This window comes from Oncorhynchus mykiss, chromosome 10 (assembly GCF_057628025.1).
Source record: "Oncorhynchus mykiss isolate SJ-2025 chromosome 10, ASM5762802v1, whole genome shotgun sequence".
NCBI lineage: Eukaryota > Metazoa > Chordata > Actinopteri > Salmoniformes > Salmonidae > Oncorhynchus > Oncorhynchus mykiss.
In genome coordinates, this window is record NC_143031.1 from 7661304 (window position 1) to 7682833 (window position 21530).

Genomic DNA, 21530 nt, shown 5'->3' on the forward strand with positions numbered 1-21530 from the left:
CCGTCGCCTCCCTCTCCGCATCACTACCATCTTCCTCTGCCGGCTCGGGTGCTGAGCCCATGCAGCTGGGAGGTATCCGCATCTCGACTAAGGAGAGGGAACGGAGAATCACCAACCGCCTCTGTCTCTATTGCGGTTCCGCTGGTCATTTTGTCACTTCATGTCCAGTAAAAGGCCAGAGCTCGTCAGTAAGCGGAGGGCTACTGGTGAGCGCTACTACTCCTGTCTCTCCTTCAAGATCCTGCACTACCTTGTCGGTCCATCTACGCTGGACCGGTTCGTCAGCTTCCTGCAGTGCCTTAATAGACTCTGGGGCGGAGGGCTGTTTTATGGACGAGACCTGGGCTCGGGAACATGACATTCCTCTCAGACAGTTAAAGGAGCCCACGGCCTTGTTCGCCCTGGATGGTAGTCCTCTCCCCAGGATTCAGCGTGAGACGCTACCTTTAACCCTCACTGTTTCTGGTAATCATAGTGAAACCATTTCTTTTTTAATTTTTCGTTCACCTTTTACACCTGTTGTTTTGGGCCATCCCTGGCTAGTTTGTCATAATCCTTCCATTAATTGGTCTAGTAATTCTATCCTCTCCTGGAACGTCTCTTGTCATGTGAAATGTTTAATGTCTGCTATCCCTCCTGTTTCCTCTGTCTCTTCTTCACAGGAGGAGCCTGGTGATTTGACAGGGGTGCCGGAGGAATATCACGATCTGCGCACGGTGTTCAGTCGGTCCAGGGCCACCTCTCTTCCTCCACACCGGTCGTATGATTGTAGTATTGATCTCCTTCCGGGAACCACCCCCCCCCCGGGGTAGACTATACTCTCTGTCGGCTCCCGAACGTAAGGCTCTCGAAGATTATTTGTCTGTAGCTCTTGACGCCGGTACCATAGTCCCCTCCTCCTCTCCCGCCGGAGCGGGGTTTTTTTTTGTCAAGAAGAAGGACGGGTCTCTGCGCCCCTGCATAGATTATCGAGGGCTGAATGACATAACAGTGAAGAATCGTTATCCGCTTCCTCTTATGTCTTCAGCCTTCGAGATCCTGCAGGGAGCCAGGTTTTTCACTAAGTTGGACCTTCGTAACGCTTACCATCTCGTGCGCATCAGGGAGGGGGACGAGTGGAAGACGGCGTTTAACACTCCGTTAGGGCACTTTGAATACCGGGTTCTTCCTTTCGGCCTCGCTAACGCTCCAGCTGTCTTTCAGGCATTAGTCAATGATGTCCTGAGAGACATGCTGAACATCTTTGTTTTCGTTTACCTTGACGATATCCTGATTTTTTCACCGTCACTCCAGATTCATGTTCAGCACGTTCGACGTGTCCTCCAGCGCCTTTTAGAGAATTGTCTTTTTGTGAAGGCTGAGAAGTGCACTTTTCATGCCTCCTCCGTCACATTTCTCGGTTCTGTTATTTCCGCTGAAGGCATTAAGATGGACCCCGCTAAGCTCCAAGCTGTCATTGATTGGCCCGTCCCTAAGTCACGCGTCGAGCTGCAGCGCTTTCTCGGCTTCGCGAACTTCTATCGTCGTTTCATCCGTAATTTCGGTCAGGTGGCAGCTCCTCTCACAGCCCTTACTTCTGTCAAGACGTGCTTTAAGTGGTCCGTTTCCGCCCAGGGAGCTTTTGATCTCCTCAAGAATCGTTTTACATCCGCTCCTATCCTTGTTACACCTGACGTCTCTAGACAGTTCGTTGTCGAGGTTGACGCGTCAGAGGTGGGAGTGGGAGCCATCCTTTCTCAGCGCTCCCTCTCTGACGACAAGGTCCACCCATGCGCGTATTTTTCTCATCGCCTGTCGCCGTCGGAACGTAACTATGATGTGGGTAACCGCGAACTGCTCGCCATCCGGTTAGCCCTAGGCGAATGGCGACAGTGGTTGGAGGGGGCGACCGTTCCTTTTGTCGTTTGGACTGACCATAGGAACCTTGAGTACATCCGTTCTGCCAAACGACTTAATGCGCGTCAGGCGCGTTGGGCGCTGTTTTTCGCTCGTTTCGAGTTCGTGATTTCTTATCGTCCGGGCTCTAAGAACACCAAGCCTGATGCTTTGTCTCGTCTCTTCAGTTCTTCAGTAGCCTCCACTGACCCCGAGGGGATTCTCCCTGAGGGGCGTGTTGTCGGGTTGACTGTCTGGGGAATTGAGAGGCAGGTAAAGCAAGCACTCACTCAAACTCCGTCGCCGCGCGCTTGTCCTAGGAACCTTCTTTTCGTTCCCGTTCCTACTCGTCTGGCCGTTCTTCAGTGGGCTCACTCTGCCAAGTTAGCCGGCCACCCTGGCGTTCGGGGTACGCTTGCTTCCATTCGCCAGCGTTTCTGGTGGCCCACCCGGGAGCATGACACGCGTCGTTTCGTGGCTGCTTGTTCGGTCTGCGCGCAGACTAAGTCCGGTAACTCTCCTCCTGCCGGCCGTCTCAGGCCGCTTCCTATTCCCTCTCGACCGTGGTCTCACATCGCCTTAGATTTTGTCACCGGACTGCCTTCGTCAGCGGGGAGGACTGTTATTCTTACGGTTGTCGATAGGTTCTCTAAGGCGGCTCATTTCATTCCCCTTGCTAAGCTTCCTTCTGCTAAAGAGACGGCACAAATCATCATCGAGAATGTTTTCAGAATTCATGGCCTTCCGTCAGACGTCGTTTCGGACAGAGGTCCGCAATTCACGTCTCAATTTTGGAGGGAGTTTTGCCGTTTGATTGGGGCTTCCGTCAGTCTCTCTTCCGGCTTTCACCCCCAGTCTAACGGTCAAGCAGAACGGGCCAATCAGACTATTGGTCGCATCTTACGCAGTCTTTCTTTTCGCAACCCTGCGTCTTGGTCAGAACAGCTCCCCTGGGCAGAATACGCCCACAACTCGCTTCCTTCGTCTGCGACCGGGCTATCTCCTTTTCAGAGTAGCCTCGGGTACCAGCCTCCGTTGTTCTCATCTCAGTTCGCCGAGTCCAGCGTCCCCTCCGCTCAGGCTTTTGTCCAACGTTGCGAGCGCACCTGGAAGAGGGTCAGGTCTGCACTTTGCCGTTATAGGGCGCAGACTGTGAGAGCTGCCAATAAGCGTAGAACGAAGAGCCCTAGATATTGTCGCGGTCAGAGAGTTTGGCTCTCCACTCAGAACCTTCCCCTTAAGACGGCTTCTCGCAAGTTGACCCCGCGGTTCATTGGTCCATTCCGTATCTCTCAGGTCATTAATCCTGTCGCAGTGCGACTTCTTCTTCCGCGATATCTTCGTCGCGTCCACCCGGTCTTCCATGTCTCCTGTGTTAAGCCCGTTCTTCGCGCCCCCGCTCGTCTTCCCCCCCCCCCCCCCATCCTTGTCGAGGGCGCACCTATCTACAGGGTCCGTAAAATCTTGGACATGCGTCCTCGGGGCCGTGGTCATCAGTACCTAGTTGACTGGGAGGGGTACGGTCCTGAGGAGAGGAGTTGGGTTCCCTCTCGGGACGTGCTGGACCGTGCGCTGATTGATGATTTCCTCCGTTGCCGCCAGGTTTCCTCCTCGAGTGCGCCAGGAGGCGCTCGGTGAGTGGGGGGGTACTGTCATGTACTGTCATGTTGTCTTGTCTCTGTCCTTTCCCTTCACCCTGTCTCCCTCTGCTGGTCGTGTTAGGTTACCTTTTCTCCCCCGCTTTCCCCCAGCTGTCCCTTGTCTCCTCTAACTACCCATTCACCCCGTTCCCCACCTGTTCCCTTTTTCCCTCTGATTAGGTCCCTATATCTCTCTCTGTTTCTGCTCCTGTCCTTGTCGGATTCTTGTTTGTTTGTGTCATTCATGCCTGAACCAGACTGCCGTCATGTTTGCTGTAACCTTGTCCTGTCCTGTCGGAATCTGCCGGTCCATCTGAGCCTACCTATGTTTGGTAATTAAAGAAGCTCTGTTTAAGTTGATTCGCTTTTGGGTCCTCATTCACGCACCGTAACACAATGAATATAAACATTATTTGGTTAGGGTGGAGGGGCAGATTTACATTCTCTCGTCTTCAGGAGATTTTATCATCGATTTACTTTACTTAGTCTGATCAGTGGAACAATTCTCATTATTAACAATGTGCTAAAATATAGGGTAATTACCGTGCTTCTCAGCAAAAACACTACTGTTATTCTCCACACTGATTTTAAGTTCTTCCCAGATCTGCCAGTGTTATTGCATATTTTAAATCTGATATGCCTAATTTTGTCTTTGAAAATGAATGATGTGAGGCTGTGTATGTTTGCAGCCGTTCATTGACAGTTTTGAATAAGTCATACAAATATGTGTTGGATATTAAATCAGGAGGTGAAAATAGTGCCCCCTACCCTAATGAAGTTAACCTCCTGAAGTGTGGGCGAAACAGGAGGCAAAGTACCTGGGTTACCAGCTGGGTAAAGGTGAAGTTCGGCCTCAGATGGACAAAGTGGAGTCCATCATGAACAGCCCTCAACCCAGAACCAAGACACAGGTGAAGTCCTTCCTAGGTCTGGTAGGTTGGTACCGGAGATTCATTCCGCAGTTCTCGACCATCGGTGTCCCTCTGACCAACCTCACTTCAAAGGTGGCCACCAACCCTGTGAAGTGGACTGAGGAGTGTGAGGAAGCTGAAAAAACGACTGTGCTCATTCCCTGTTCTGCAGACCCCGGATTTGCTGAAGAGGTTTCTCGTGCAGGTGGACACTTCGGTTGTGGGAATTGGAGCTGTACTGGCCCAAGGGGAGCCAGGAGAAGAGCTTCCTGTGCTGTACCTGAGTCGAAAGCTGTTGCCCAGAAGAAGACAGGCTATGTGCACACTGCCCACAAAATGAGGTGGAAACAGAGCTGCACTTCCTAACCTCCTGCCCAATGTATGACCATATTAGAGACACATATTTCCCTCAGATTATACAGATCAACAAAGAATTTGAAAACAAACCCAATTGGGATAAACTCCCATATCTACTGGGTGAAATTCCAGTGTGCCATCACAGCAGCAAGATTTGTGACCTGTTGCCACGAGAAAAGGGCAACCAGTGAAGAACAAACACCATTGTAAATACAACCCATATTTATGCTTATTTATTTTCCCTTGTGTACTTTAACCATTTGTACATTGTTACAAGACTGTATATATATATATATATATATATATATATAACATGGCATTTGTAATGTCTTTATTGTTTTGAAACTTCTGTATGTGTAATGTTTACTGTTAATTTGTATTGTTTATTTCACTTTATATATTATCTACCTCACTTGCTTTGGCAATGTTAACACATGTTTCCCATGCCAATAAAGCCAGAGAGAGAGAGAGAGAGAGAGAGGACAACGATGATGCAGACAAACGACAGGCTGTTTGCAGATGTAATAGATTTCAGTGTCTAACAAGCACATAATATAGATGAGGAGGGTGTGTGTGTCTGTGTGTGTCTGTGTCTGTGAAACAGATTTGTTTCCCTGATTCAAATGCAGACAGTAATTACTGGAGTGTGAGATATAGCATGCTAGATGGTGTAGATGTGTTGACAGCCAGCCACACAGCAGCCACACACACATGGACAGGGTGAGGGTGGATGGTTGAATGAAAGAGAGGGCAATCTCTAATGTATCTTGTTTCTCCCTCACAATGTTCAAGGCGTGAGAAAGTGTGAAACATTTTCTTGATGCATTTCAAGATGCATCAAGATGCACCCCACCGCCTGTCTCACAATTTCCTCTGTGTCTAGGATAAATGTTTGTGATGTGTGTGTGTGTGTGTGTGTGTGTGTGGAGATTCTTCACTCCTCTTCTTCCTCATCGTCATGTTAGTCATGGTGGTACCCGTTGCCACTTCCCTTCCTCATCGTCATGTCGTCAGGGTTTTGGTCTTGCTGCTGCCCATGATGACAGGAATGGAGATCTCTGCAGCCTTGATGGCCTGCTTGTTCAGAGGAGCCTCCACGGTCAGAACTCCCTCAGAGGACAGGGTGGACGTCACCTTCTCAGCGTCGGCCATAGGGGGCAGGCTGGAGCAGGAAGGAGAAGAGACCACAGTTCATGGATAAAGTACTGGACTGGAGGCAGACAGAGCTTTTAACTCTCGATATATCTTCATCTTATCTCCTTCATCTGATATTTTATTCAGATTTCCTGATGTCTAAACTCTAGGGGAAACAGCACAGTCAGAATATGGTACAACCCCCACATACATTGGGAAGCTGTTGCCAATGGCTTTATGATCCAGGAGGATGGAGGAAGAGGACTCGAGGAAGGAAGGAAGGAAGGAAGGAAGGAAGGAAGGAAGGAAGGAAGGAAGGAAGGAAGGAAGGAAGGAAGGAAGGAAGGAAGGAAGGTTACTATTAGGTTGCTGTCTATAAAATAATTAATTGAGACATATTTTATCATTTTCTTTCAATGTAATTCAGATCAAATCAAATTGTATTTGTCACATGAGCAGAATACGACAGGTACCTTAGTATGAAATAATTACTTTCAAGCCCTTAACCAACAATACAGTTTTAAGAATAGTAGAGTTAAGAAAATATTTACTAAATGAACAAAAGTGATAATAAAAAATAAAGGAAAAAATTACCGCAATAAAGTAACAATAACGAGGCTATATACAGGGGGTACCGGTACAGAGTCAATGTGGAGGCTATATACAGGGGGTACCGGTACAGAGTCAATGTGGAGGCTGTATACAGGGTATTACGGTACAGAGTCAATGTGAAGACTATATACAGGGGGTACCGGTACAGAGTCAATGTGGAGGCTATATACAGGGGGTACCGGTACAGAGTCAATGTGGAGGCTATATACAGGGTATTACGGTACAGAGTCAATGTGGAGGCTATATACAGGGTATTACGGTACAGAGTCAATGTGGAGGTTATATACAGGGAGGTACCGGTACAGAGTCAATGTGGAGGCTATATACAGGGTATTACGGTACAGAGTCAATGTGGAGGCTATATACAGGTTATTACGGTACAGAGTCAATGTGGAGGTTATATACAGGGAGGTACCGGTACAGAGTCAATGTGGAGGCTATATACAGGGGGTACCTGTACAGAGTCAATGTGGAGGCTATATACAGGGTATTACGGTACAGAGTCAATGTGAAGACTATATACAGGGGGTACCGGTACAGAGTCAATGTGGAGACTATATACAGGGGGTACCGGTACAGAGTCAATATTGAGGCTATATACACGGGGTACCGGTACTTAGTCAATGTGGAGACTATATACAGGAGGTACCGGTACATAGTCAATATTGAGGCTATATACAGGGGGTACAGGTACAGAGTCAAAGTGGAGGCTATATACAGGGGGTACCGGTAGAGTGTCAATATTGAGGCTATATACAGGGGGTACCTGTACAGAGTCAAAGTGGAGGCTATACACAGGGGGTACCGGTACATAGTCAATGTGGAGGCTATATACAGGGGGTACCGGTACAGAGTCAATGTGGAGGCTATATACAGGGAGTACCGGTACAGAGTCAATGTGGAGGTTATATACAGCGGGTACCGGTACAGAGTCAATGTGGAGGCTATATACAGGGGGTACCTGTAAAGAGTTAATGTGAAGGCTATATACAGGGGGTACCTGTACAGAGTCAATGTGGAGGCTATATACAGGGGGTACCGGTACAGAGTCAATGTGTAGGCTATATACAGGGGGTACCGGTACATAGTCAATGTGGAGACTATATACAGGGGGTACCGGTACAGAGTCAATGTGGAGGCTATGTACAGGGTGTACCGGTACAGAGTCAATGTGGAGGTTATATACAGGGAGGTACCGGTACAGAGTCAATGTGGAGGCTATATACAGGGTGTACCGGTACAGAGTCAATGTGGAGGCTATACACAGGGGGTACCGGTACATAGTCAATGTGGAGGCTATATACAGGGGTACCGGTACAGAGTCAATGTGGAGGCTATATACAGGGAGTACCGGTACAGAGTCAATGTGGAGGTTATATACAGGGGGTACCGGTACAGAGTCAATGTGGAGGCTATATACAGGGGGTACCTGTACAGAGTTAATGTGGAGGCTATATACAGGGGGTACCTGTACAGAGTCAATGTGGAGGCTATATACAGGGGGTACCGGTACAGAGTCAATGTGGAGACTATATACAGGGGGTACCGGTACAGAGTCAATGTGTAGGCTATATACAGGGGGTACCGGTACATAGTCAATGTGGAGACTATATACAGGGGGTACCGGTACAGAGTCAATGTGGAGACTATATACAGGGGGTACCGGTACAGAGTCAATGTGTAGGCTATATACAGGGGGTACCGGTACATAGTCAATGTGGAGACTATATACAGGGGTAATCGGTACAGAGTCAATGAGGAGGTTATATACAGGGTGTACCGGTACAGAGTCAATGTGGAGACTATATACAGGGGGTACCGGTACAGAGTCAATGTGGAGGCTATATACAGGGTGTACCGGTACAGAGTCAATGTGGAGGTTATATACAGGGAGGTACCAGTACAGAGTCAATGTGGTGGCTATATACAGGGGGTACTGGTACAGAGTCAATGTGGAGGCTATATACACGGGGGTACCAGTACAGAGTCAATGTAGAGACTATATACAGGGGGTACCAGTACAGAGTCAATGTGGAGACTATATACAGGGGGTACCGGTACAGAGTCAATGTGGAGACTATATACAGGGGGTACCGGTACAGAGTCAATGTGGAGGCTATATACAGGGGGTACCGGTACCGAGTCAATGTGGAGACTATATACAGGGGGTACCGGTACAGAGTCAATATTGAGGCTATATACACGGGGTACCGGTACAGAGTCAATGTGGAGGCTATATACAGGGGGTACCGGTACAGAGTCAATGTGGAGGCTATATACAGGGGGTACCGGTACAGAGTCAATGTGGAGACTATATACAGGGGGTACCGGTACAGAGTCAATGTGGAGACTATATACAGGGGGTACCGGTACAGAGTCAATATTGAGGCTATATACACGGGGTACCGGTACTTAGTCAATGTGGAGACTATATACAGGAGGTACCGGTACATAGTCAATATTGAGGCTATATACAGGGGGTACAGGTACAGAGTCAAAGTGGAGGCTATATACAGGGGATACCGGTAGAGTGTCAATATTGAGGCTATATACAGGGGGTACCGGTACCGAGTCAATGTGGAGGCTATATACAGGGTATTACGGTACAGAGTCAATGTGGAGGCTATATACAGGGGTACAGGTACAGAGTCAAAGTGGAGGCTATACACAGGGTGCTCCCCCATATTCATGGTATTTTTAGGTTTGACTCCAGTTTCATAGTATGTGTAGTGTTGACTCCAGATGCATGGTATGTGTTGTGTTGAATCCATAGTCATGGCATGTCTAATTTTGACACTAGATTCAAGGTATGTATAGGGTTGACATCAGATTTATGGCATGTGTGGTGTTGATTCCAGATTAATAGTAATGTATGTGTCGTGGTATGTGTAGTGTTGACTCCAGAGTTATGGTCTGTATAGTGTTGACTCCAGATTCATGGTAATTGTAGGGTTGACTCCAGATTTGTAGTATGTGCAGTGTTGACTCCAGATCCATGGTACTCTATGTGTAGTGTTGATTCTAGATTCATGGTATGTGTAGTGTTGACTCCAGATTCATGGTATGTGTGGTGTTGACTCCAGATTCATGGTATGTGTGGTGTTGACTCCATATTCATGGCATGTGTGGTGTTGACTCCAGATTCATGGTATGTGTAGTGTTGACTACAGATTCATGGTACTGTATGTGGTGTTGACTCCAGATTCATGGTATGTGTGGTGTTGACTCCATATTCATGGTATGTGTGGTGTTGACTACAGATTCATGGTACTGTATGTGGTGTTGACTCCAGATTCATGGAATGTGTTGTGATGACTCTAGATTCATGGTTGGTGTAGTGGCCCCTGGATGGCGGTATTGTGGAGCTCTTCTTACACGGAAGAGAGCTGTACTGTGCCGGTGATGCTTCGCTCAGCCTTCCACTACACTCAACCCTTTAGAGGCTTGACCAATCAACCCTCTACTGGATTGACCAATCAACCGTCTACAGTCTTGACCAGTCAAACATCTACAGGCTTGACCAATAAACCCTCTACAGTCTTGACCAATCAACCCTCTACAGTCTTGACCAATCAACCGTCTACAGGCTTGACCAATCAACCCTCTACAGTCTTGACCAATCAACCCTCTACAGGCTTGACCAATAAATCCTCTACAGTCTTGACCAATCAACCCTCTACAGTCTTGACCAATCAACCGTCTACAGGCTTGACCAATCAACCCTCTACAGTCTTGACCAATCAACCGTCTACAGTCTTGACATATCAACCGTCTACAGGCTTGACCAATCAACCGTCTACAGCCTTGACCAGTCAACCCTCTACAGGCTTGACCAATCAACCCTCTACAGTCTTGACCAATCAACCCTCTACTGGCTTGACCAATAAACCCTCTACAGTCTTGACCAATCAACCCTCTACAGTCTTGACCAATCAACCGTCTACAGGCTTGACCAATCAACCCTCTACAGTCTTGACCAATCAACCCTCTACAGGCTTGACCAATAAACCCTCTACAGTCTTGACCAATCAACCCTCTACAGTCTTGACCAATCAACCGTCTACAGGCTTGACCAATCAACCCTCTACAGTCTTGACCAATCAACCGTCTACAGTCTTGACCAATCAACCGTCTACAGGCTTGACCAATCAACCCTCTACTGGCTTGACATATCAACCGTCTACAGGCTTGACCAATCAACCGTCTACAGCCTTGACCAGTCAACCCTCTACAGAATTGACCAATCAACCCTCTACAGTCTTGACCAATCAACCCTCTACTGGCTTGACCAATCAACCCTCTACAGTCTTGACCAATCAACCGTCTACAGGCTTGACCAATCAACCCTCTACTGGCTTGACATATCAACCGTCTACAGGCTTGACCAATCAACCGTCTACAGCCTTGACCAGTCAACCCTCTACAGGCTTGACCAATCAACCCTCTACAGTCTTGACCAATCAACCCTCTACTGGCTTGACCAATAAACCCTCTACAGTCTTGACCAATCAACCCTCTACAGTCTTGACCAATCAACCGTCTACAGGCTTGACCAATCAACCCTCTACAGTCTTGACCAATCAACCCTCTACAGGCTTGACCAATAAATCCTCTACAGTCTTGACCAATCAACCCTCTACAGTCTTGACCAATCAACCGTCTACAGGCTTGACCAATCAACCCTCTACAGTCTTGACCAATCAACCGTCTACAGTCTTGACCAATCAACCGTCTACAGGCTTGACCAATCAACCCTCTACTGGCTTGACATATCAACCGTCTACAGGCTTGACCAATCAACCGTCTACAGCCTTGACCAGTCAACCCTCTACAGAATTGACCAATCAACCCTCTACAGTCTTGACAAATCAACCCTCTACTGGCTTGACCAATCAACCCTCTACAGTCTTGACCAATCAACCGTCTACAGGATTGACCAATCAACCCTCTACTGGCTTGACATATCAACCGTCTACAGGCTTGACCAATCAACCGTCTACAGCCTTGACCAGTCAACCCTCTACAGGCTTGACCAATCAACCCTCTACAGTCTTGACCAATCAACCCTCTACTGGCTTGACCAATCAACCCTCTACAGGCTTGACCAATCAACCCTCTACTGGCTTGACATATCAACCGTCTACAGGCTTGACCAATCAACCGTCTACAGCCTTGACCAATCAACCCTCTACAGTCTTGACCAATCAACCCTCTACAGTCTTGACCAATCAACCCTCTACTGGCTTGACCAATCAACCCTCTACAGTCTTGACCAATCAACCGTCTACAGGCTTGACCAATCAACCCTCTACTGGCTTGACATATCAACCGTCTACAGGCTTGACCAATCAACCCTCTACAGTCTTGACCAATCAACCCTCTACTGGCTTGACCAATCAACCCTCTACAGTCTTGACCAATCAACCCTCTACTGGCTTGACCAATCAACCGTCTACAGTCTTGACCAATCAACCCTCTACTGGCTTGACCAATCAACCGTCTACAGGCTTGACCAATCAACCGTCTACAGCCTTGACCAGTCAACCCTCTACAGGCTTGACCAATCAACCGTCTACAGTCTTGACCAATCAACCCTCTACTGGCTTGACCAATCAACCCTCTACAGTCTTGACCAATCAACCCTCTACAGTCTTGACCAATCAACCGTCTACAGGCTTGACCAATCAACCCTCTACAGGCTTGACCAATCAACCGTCTACAGGCTTGACCAATCAACCCTCTACTGGCTTGACCAATCAACCGTCTACAGGCTTGACCAATCAACCGTCTACAGGCTTGACCAGTCAACCCTCTACAGGCTTGACCAGTCAACCCTCTACTGGCTTGACCAATCAACCCTCTACAGGCTTGACCAATCTATCGTCCACAGGCTTGACCAATCAACCCTCTACAGGCTTGACCAATCTATCGTCCACAGGCTTGACCAATCAACCCTCTACAGGCTTGACCAATCTATCGTCCACAGGCTTGACCAATCAACCCTCGACAGGCTTGACCAATCTATTGTCCACAGGCTTGACCAATCAACCCTCTACAGTCTTGACCAATCTATCGTCCACAGGCTTGACCAATCAACTGTCTACAGGCTTGACCAATCAACTGTCTACAGGCTTGATGGATTTTAGTTGTTGACGAAATCAACGTTAAAAGGAGTCCGAGTCAACTTAATCTCTGAAGCAAATGGGAGAGACATTTATTATTTTGTCCAGTCATTGACATAGGCTCTACGTCATATATTTTATTTTAACGATTCCTATTTCGTCATGGTGACAAATTGTAACAGCGCGTCATGCGACAGTGGATTTATTTATTTGTTGCACAGTCGTCCAGGTTCTTTGACAACAGTGCAGTTTTATTGCTGTTGATGTCACTTACGTGTATTTCCTGGTGAAGCATCTGGACACGAATCCATGTTCGTCCTTCCTCTCCTCATGCTTGCCTGTAGACACACACACACACACACCGGTCTTAGCACTCTCTCACACACCGGTCTTAGCACTCTCTCACACACCAGTCTTAGCACTCTCTCACACACCGGTCTTAGCACTCTCTCACACACCGGTCTTAGCACTCTCTCACACACCGGTCTTAGCACTCTCTCACACACCGGTCTTAGCACTCTCTCACACACCGGTCTTAGCACTCTCTCACACACCGGTCTTAGCACTCTCTCACACACCGGTCTTAGCACTCTCTCACACACCGGTCTTAGCACGCGCTCACACACTGGTCTTAGCACTCTCTCACACACCGGTCTTAGCACTCTCTCACACACCGGTCTTAGCACTCTCTCACACACTGGTCTTAGCACTCTCTCACACACCGGTCTTAGCACTCTCTCACACACCGGTCTTAGCACTCTCTCACACACTGGTCTTAGCACTCTCTCACACACCGGTCTTAGCACTCTCTCACACACCGGTCTTAGCACTCTCTCACATACCGGGGACTGCAGTCACTTTCTTGACCACGCCCAGCTCATCCAGAGTTTGTTTGAGGAAGAACACATGCTCTCTCTATGTGTTGCTGTTGCCTCTCTCTCTGTCTGAAAGTTCCCCTGATACTTCAACACAATCAAGGGAGCTACTGGTTCACTCTTTAGGAGCGACCATCTGTTCTGTTTTACGAGGGGCTGAGAATAGAAGTCATGCCCCCCCCCCTCCCTGTCCCCCTTGCCTGGTGTCGGTACCGTTTATCCATGTCCCCTTTGACACGCTACACGTTACACGTTACACGTTACACGCTACACGCTACACGTTACACGGAGGCGCTAACTCAACCTCTTAAGGATCCGCCCCTTTTTTGTCCATTTTGTTGCCTAAAATGACGTACTTTTTTGACTGGTTTTTAAACCAGCTCCCTACATGCCAGGCCTGAAATACTGCCCTGTTACCTCACAGCATATCTGTTTGTTATGATGACAGCTGAGCTGCTGAAAGGAGTGTGCCACAGGGACCTGTCCCCCCTTTCCCACAGGACCACAACACCGAGGAGAGAGGGTGTGAAAGGACCTTTAAACAGGCATTCATCAACACTGGGGAGAGACTGTGACATTACCTTTAATAACCAGGGCCTAAAACCCAGGGCCTTAAACCAGGGCCTTTAACCAGGGCCTAAAACCAGGGCCTTAAACCAGGGCCTTTAACCAGGGCCTTTAACCAGGGTCTTTAACCAGGGCCTTTAACCAGGGCCTTTAACCAGGGCCTTAACCCAGGGCCTTCACCCAGGGCCTTAACCCAGGGCCTTTAACCAGGGCCTTAACCCAGGGCCTTAACCCAGGGCCTTTAACCAGGGCCTTAACCCAGAGCATTTAACCAGGGCATTAAACCAGGGTCTTTAACCAGGGCCTTAACCCAGAGCATTTAACCAGGGCATTAAACCAGGGCATTAACCCAGGGCATTAAACCAGGGCATTAAACCAGGGCCTTTAACCCAGGGCCTTAACCCAGGGCCTTTAACCAGGGCCTTAACCCAGGGCGTTAAATCAGGGCATTAAACCAGAGCATTTAACCGGGGCCTTTAACCAGGGCCTTAACCCAGGGCATTAAATCAGGGCATTAAACCAGAGCCTTTAACCAGGGCATTTAACCAGGGCATTAAACCAGGGCATTAAACCAGAGCATTTTACCGGGGCCTTTAACCAGGGCCTTAACCCAGGGCATTAAACCAGGGCCTTAACCCAGGGCATTAATAGTAGTTTGAGTTCATAGCTAACCACAAAGTAAGTAAGGGAATATATTCAATGTAAAGATGAAAAAGTGTTGTTTGAAGTCCAATCTAGAGTTTGTACACCATTACCCTCACTGTCCATCTATGACACAGTAACACCTCACTGTCCATCTATGACACAGTAACACCTCACTGTCCATCTATGACACAGTAACACCTCACTGTCCATCTATGACACAGTAACACCTCACTGTCCATCTATGACACAGTAACACCTCACTGTCCATCTATGACACAGTAACACCTCACTGTCCATCTATGACACAGTAACACCTCACTGTCCATCTATGACACAGTAACACCTCACTGTCCATCTATGACACAGTAACACCTCACTGTCCATCTATGACACAGTAACACCTCACTGTCCATCTATGACACAGTAACACCTCACTGTCCATCTATGACACAGTAACACCTCACTGTCCATCTATGACACAGTAACACCTCACTGTCCATCTATGACACAGTAACACCTCACTGTCCTCTGTGACACAGTAACACCTCACTGTCCTCTGTGACACAGTAACACCTCACTGTCCATCTATGACACAGTAACACCTCACTGTCCATCTATGACACAGTAACACCTCACTGTCCATCTATGACACAGTAACACCTCACTGTCCATCTATGACACAGTAACACCTCACTGTCCTCTGTGACACAGTAACACCTCACTGTCCATCTATGACACAGTAACACCTCACTGTCCATCTATGACACAGTAACACCTCACTGTCCATCTATGACACAGTAACACCTCACTGTCCATCTATGACACAGTAACACCTCACTGTCCATCTATGACACAGTAACACCTCACTGTCCTCTGTGACACAGTAACACCTCACTGTCCATCTATGACACAGTAACACCTCACTGTCCATCTATGACACAGTAACACCTCACTGTCCATCTATGACACAGTAACACCTCACTGTCCATCTATGACACAGTAACACCTCACTGTCCATCTATGACACAGTAACACCTCACTGTCCATCTATGACACAGTAACACCTCACTGTCCATCTATGACACAGTAACACCTCACTGTCCTCTGTGACACAGTAACACCTCACTGTCCATCTATGACACAGTAACACCTCACTGTCCATCTATGACACAGTAACACCTCACTGTCCATCTATGACACAGTAACACCTCACTGTCCATCTATGACACAGTAACACCTCACTGTCCTCTGTGACACAGTAACACCTCACTGTCCTCTGTGACACAGTAACACCTCACTGTCCATCTATGACACAGTAACACCTCACTGTCCTCTGTGACACAGTAACACCTCACTGTCCATCTATGACACAGTAACACCTCACTGTCCTCTGTGACACAGTAACACCTCACTGTCCATCTATGACACAGTAACACCTCACTGTCCTCTGTGACACAGTAACACCTCACTGTCCTCTGTGACACAGTAACACCTCACTGTCCTCTGTGACACAGTAACACCTCACTGTCCATGTATGACACAGTAACACCTCACTGTCCTCTGTGACACAGTAACACCTCACTGTCCATCTATGACACAGTAACACCTCACTGTCCATCTATGACACAGTAACACCTCACTGTCCATCTATGACACAGTAACACCTCACTGTCCTCTGTGACACAGTAACACCTCACTGTCGTCTGTGACACAGTAACACCTCACGTACTAAGCCAAGTGAAACACTAAGTGTACTTGGTAGTGTTTAGTAAGTGTGACGTCTCATGTGACTCGATCATTAAATGCAGGTCATTTATATATGTACCCGCCAAAATAAAGGAAACACTTGAGTAAATGAGGGACATAGTAGGCGTTTAGGAAATGAACATCCCATCATGCTTTGGGTCATCGATAAAAACTTTGAAAGAGGGGTCTCAAATGAGCATGTGTGTGTGTGTGTGTGTGTGTGTGTGTGTGTGTGTGTGTGTGTGTGTGTGTGTGTGTGTGTGTGTGTGAGTCAGTCAGTCAGTCACTAGATCTCAACCCAATTAAACACTTTACGGGAGATTCTGGAGCGGCGCATGAGACAATGTTTTTTCACCACCATCAACAAAACACCAAATCATAGAATTTGTTGTTGAAGAATGGTGTCACATCCCTCCAATAGAGTTCCAGACACTTGTAGAATAGACCACCACCCTATTAAGACACTTGATGTTGGTGTTTCCTTTATTTTGGTAGTTACGTGTGTATACCCATTGAAACACATGGGGACTGTTGCATGGAGAGTTGGCCAGCGTACTAAAACAAGGTTCTCTCTCGTTAAAATATCAATACGCACTAAAATCACCCGCAAAGCTGATTTCAATTGTAACCATCATTGGCCAGTGGCCACCAAAATTATCACTCCATTGTCCTGATTTCATGGCCGGTGCCAGAATGAACCAGTTGGAAGGGCATTTGACTTCCATCGCTGTCAAACGTTTTCAAGACTATTTCGGCCTCTGGTGGGTGTTATTACTGGAACAAATGAATCTTGTTTTTTACTAACGGCGAGGCCAGACTTACAGAGACAGAGATAGAAACAGATATAGAGATAGAGACAGACAGAGATAGAGACAGACAGCGACATAGACAGATATAGAGAGACAAAGAGAGACAGAAGCAGGGAAAGCCAGAGACAGAGACAGACAGAGACAGACAGAGACAGACAGAGACATAGACAGATACAGAGACAGACAGAGATAGAGACAGACAGAGACAGACAGAGACAGACCGATAAAGAGACAGAGATAGAGACAGACAGAGATAGAGACAGACAGCGACATAGACAGATATAGAGAGACAATAGAGACAGAAGCAGAGAAAGCCAGAGACAGAGACAGACAGAGACAGACAGAGATAGAGACAGACAGAGATAGAGACAGACAGAGACAGACAGAGACAGACCGATAAAGAGACAGAGATAGAGACAGACAGCGATAGAGACAGACAGATAAAGAGACAGACACAGAGACAGACAGAGACAGACAGAGATAGAGACAGACAGCGATAGAGACAGACAGATAAAGAGACAGAGACAGACAGAGACAGACAGAGATAGAGACAGACAGCGATAGAGACAGACAGAGATAGGGAAAGAGACAGACAGAGACAGAGACAGAGACAAATAGAGACAGTTAGAGCCAGAGACAGACTGACAGAGACAGACAGAGACATAGCCAGAAACAGACACACAAAGAGATCTCCAGATATGAGCTACTCACCAGTGATCTCCACCACACCATCCTTGGTCTTGATCACCAGCTCCTCAGGGGAGAAGTGGTTGACGTCCAGAGTGACCTTCCAGGTCTCCTGGGTCTGCTTGATCTCAGACATGCCAGAGCTGAGCTGGCGGGAGAGGGCAAGGGCGTACGATGCTGCCCCAGCCTGAGCCATCATGGGGGCCTGGGGAATCACCGCGGCCTGGGGCATCATGGCAGCCTGCATCATGGCACTATGCAGGGGGGACATCACAGGGCTCTGGGGCATCATGGAGGGTATGAATCCAGCAGTGGACATGTCAGGGCTAAGGACAGATGGGCGAATGTAGCCGGGCCAGTGGGTGCTGGGGAAGGTGGGGAACTCCTCAGGGAGGGCCGGCATGCCGAAGGCCTGGTCAAAGAGCCGGCTGCCCTGGTAACAGTCACGGAAGGGGTCCCAGCTGGGGGTGCGGAGCAGGCTGAAGGGGATATGTCTCTCTGTCATGGTTGCTGGAGGAAGAGGAGTAGTACTGTACCAGTAGAAGAGCTGTGGGCTGGCTGACTGGCTGGCTGACTGGCTGACTGGCTGACTGGCTGACTGGCTGACTGGCTGACTGGCTGACTGACTGGCTGACTGGCTGACTGGCTGACTGGCTGACTGGCTGACTGGCTGTCTGACTGGCTGACTGGCTGACTGGCTGACTGGCTGACTGGCTGTCTGACTGGCTGACTGGCTGACTGGCTGACTGGCTGACTGGCTGACTGGCTGACTGACTGACTGACTGACTGGCTGACTGGCTGACTGACTGACTGGCTGACTGGCTGACTGGCTGACTGGCTGACTGGCTGTCTGACTGGCTGACTGGCTGACTGGCTGACTGGCTGTCTGACTGTCTGACTGGCTGACTGACTGACTGGCTGACTGGCTGACTGGCTGACTGACTGGCTGTCTGACTGGCTGACTGGCTGACTGGCTGACTGGCTGTCTGACTGTCTGACTGGCTGACTGGCTGTAGATGACTTTGGTTGGTCTCTCTCAAACTTCCAATGAAAGTGCTCCTCGGCCGAAGGCTTTTATGCACACAGCAACCGCCCACCTCTCGTCAACACTGTCACTGGCCCTCCCTTCTCAACCCCTCCGCCCTGTCCCCCCCACACACCTCCCTCAGCCAGATATTTATAGAAGGTACTAGAATGTCTATTCATGGCAGATGTAGCACTAGAATGGAATCTAAATCCAAGGACCTCCCATCGACCAAGTGCTGCCCAGCACTTTGTTTCACCCCCTCCCTCCCTCCCTCCCTCCCTCCCTCCCTCCCTCCCTCCCTCCCTCCCTCCCTCCCTCCCTCCCTGTCCTGCCAATTGTAATCCCCACTCCAAGCTCACCATAGCCATGACACAGGGCTAGAGGAATCTGAGAGTCTGCTGTAAAGCAGACAGCCCTGCTCAGCAGGTCTACAAGCATAGCGGGGAGATGTAAATATACCGTTGCTAACACACAGGCTGGTAGAGAACAGTACGTTATGTGACAAGCCAGCCACTTATGTGTAATTAGCAGCTATACATTAAGAACGCACACTGGAATCCTAGGAGCTCAAACAAGCATAACACAACAGACACCCACACCCACACCCATGCTTGCATACAATACATGTTATGTTGGAGTTGTTTGGTGTAGGAGATAGTCCTGACATGGAGGAATGGAACGAGACCTTGGTTAGACAGGTGTTGACGCTGACAATGTCATGTAGAACATACAGTTGAAGTCGGAAGTTTACATACACTTAGGCTGGAGTCATTAAAACTAATTTTTCAACCACTACAAAAAATCCTGTTAACAAACTATAGTTTTGGCAAGTCGGTTAGGATATCTACTTTGTGCAAGACACAAGTAAAAAATTGTATAATTGTTTACATACACATTATTCCATCTATAATTCACTGTATCACAATTCTAGTGGGTCAGAAGTTAAAATACACTAAGTTGACTGTGCCTTTAAACCGCTTGGAAAATTCCAGAAAATTATGTCATGGCTTTAGGAGCTTCTGATAGGCTAATTGACATAATTTGAGTCAATTGGAGGTGTACCTGTGGATTTATTTCAAGGCCTACCTTCAAAAATGCCAGACTTCGGTTTGCAACTGCACATGGGGACAAAGATCGTATTTTGAGAAATGCCCTCTGGTTTGATGAAACAAAAATAGAACTGTTTGGCCATAATAACCATCGTTATGTTTGGAGGAAAAAGGGGGAGGTTTGCAAGCCAAAGAACACCATCCCAACCGTGAAGTACAGGGGTGGCAGCATCATGTTGTGGGGGTGCTTTGCTGCAGGAAGGACTGGTGCACTTCACAAAATAGATGGCATCATAAGGATGGAAAATTATGTGGATATATTGAAGTAACGTCTCAAGACATCAGTCAGGAAGTTAAAGCTTGGTCGCAAATGGGTCTTCCAAATGGACAATGACCCCAAGCATTCTTCCAATGTTGTGGCAAAAAGTACGACAAAGTCAAGGTTATCAGAGTGACCATCACAAAGCCCTGACCTCAATCCAATAGAAAATGTGTGGGCAGAACTGAACAAGTGTGTGCGAGCAAGGAGGCCTACAAACCTGACTCAGTTACACCAGCTCTGTCAGAAGGAATGGGACAAAATTCACCAAACTTATTGTGGGAACCTTGTGAAAGGCTACCCAAAACATTTGACCCAAGTTAAACAATTTAACAGCAATGCAACCAAATACTAATTGAGTGTATGTAATCTTCTGATCCACTGGGAATGTGATGAAAGAAATACAAGCTGAAATAAATAATTATCAAATCAAATCAAATGTATATATACATTCTTACACCAGCTGATATCTCAAAGTGCTGTACAGAAACCCAGCCTAAAACCCCAAACAGCAAGCAATGCAGGTGTAGAAGCATGGTGGCTAAGACAAACTAGAATGGCCAAAACCTAGTAAGAAACCTACCTACCAACCTCATCTGGCTGTGCCGGGTGGAGATTATAACAGAACATGCCCAAGATGTTCAAATGTTCATAAATGACCAGCATGGTCAAATAATATCAGCACCTCAGGAGTAAATGTCAGTTGGCTTTTCATAGCCGATCATTAGGAGTATCTCTACCGCTCCTGCTGTCTCTAGAGCGTTGAAAACAGCAGGTCTGGGACAGGTAGCACGTCCGGTGAACAGGTCAGGGTTCCATAGCCGCAGGCAGAACAGTTGAAACTGGAACAGCAGCACGGCCAGGTGGACTGGGGACAGCAAGGAGTCATCATGCCAGGTAGTCGTGAGGCATGACACTAGGGCTCAGGTCCTCGAGAGAGAGAGAGAGAGAGAGAGAAAGAAAGAGAGAATTAGAGAGAGCATACTTAAATTCACACAGGACACCAGATAAGACAGGAGAAGTACTCCAGATTTAACAAACTGACCCTAGCCCCCCGACACATAAGCTACTGCAGCATAAATACTGGAGGCTGATACAGGAGGGTTCAGAAGACACTGTGGCCCCTATCTCTACAATTATTCTAACATTTCACAT

The 21530-nt window shown here is 47.9% G+C and overlaps 1 protein-coding gene across 1 annotated transcript; it reads right to left on the reverse strand.

Moving 5' to 3' along the window:
* Positions 1 to 5785: 5785 nt before the first annotated feature.
* On the reverse strand, positions 5786 to 18485 carry hspb1 (heat shock protein family B (small) member 1). The gene is given in 3 exon segments (NM_001124665.1): positions 5786 to 5945; positions 12926 to 12989; positions 18005 to 18485. Coding segments are annotated over 3 exon segments (705 nt in total).
* Positions 18486 to 21530: the final 3045 nt, after the last annotated feature.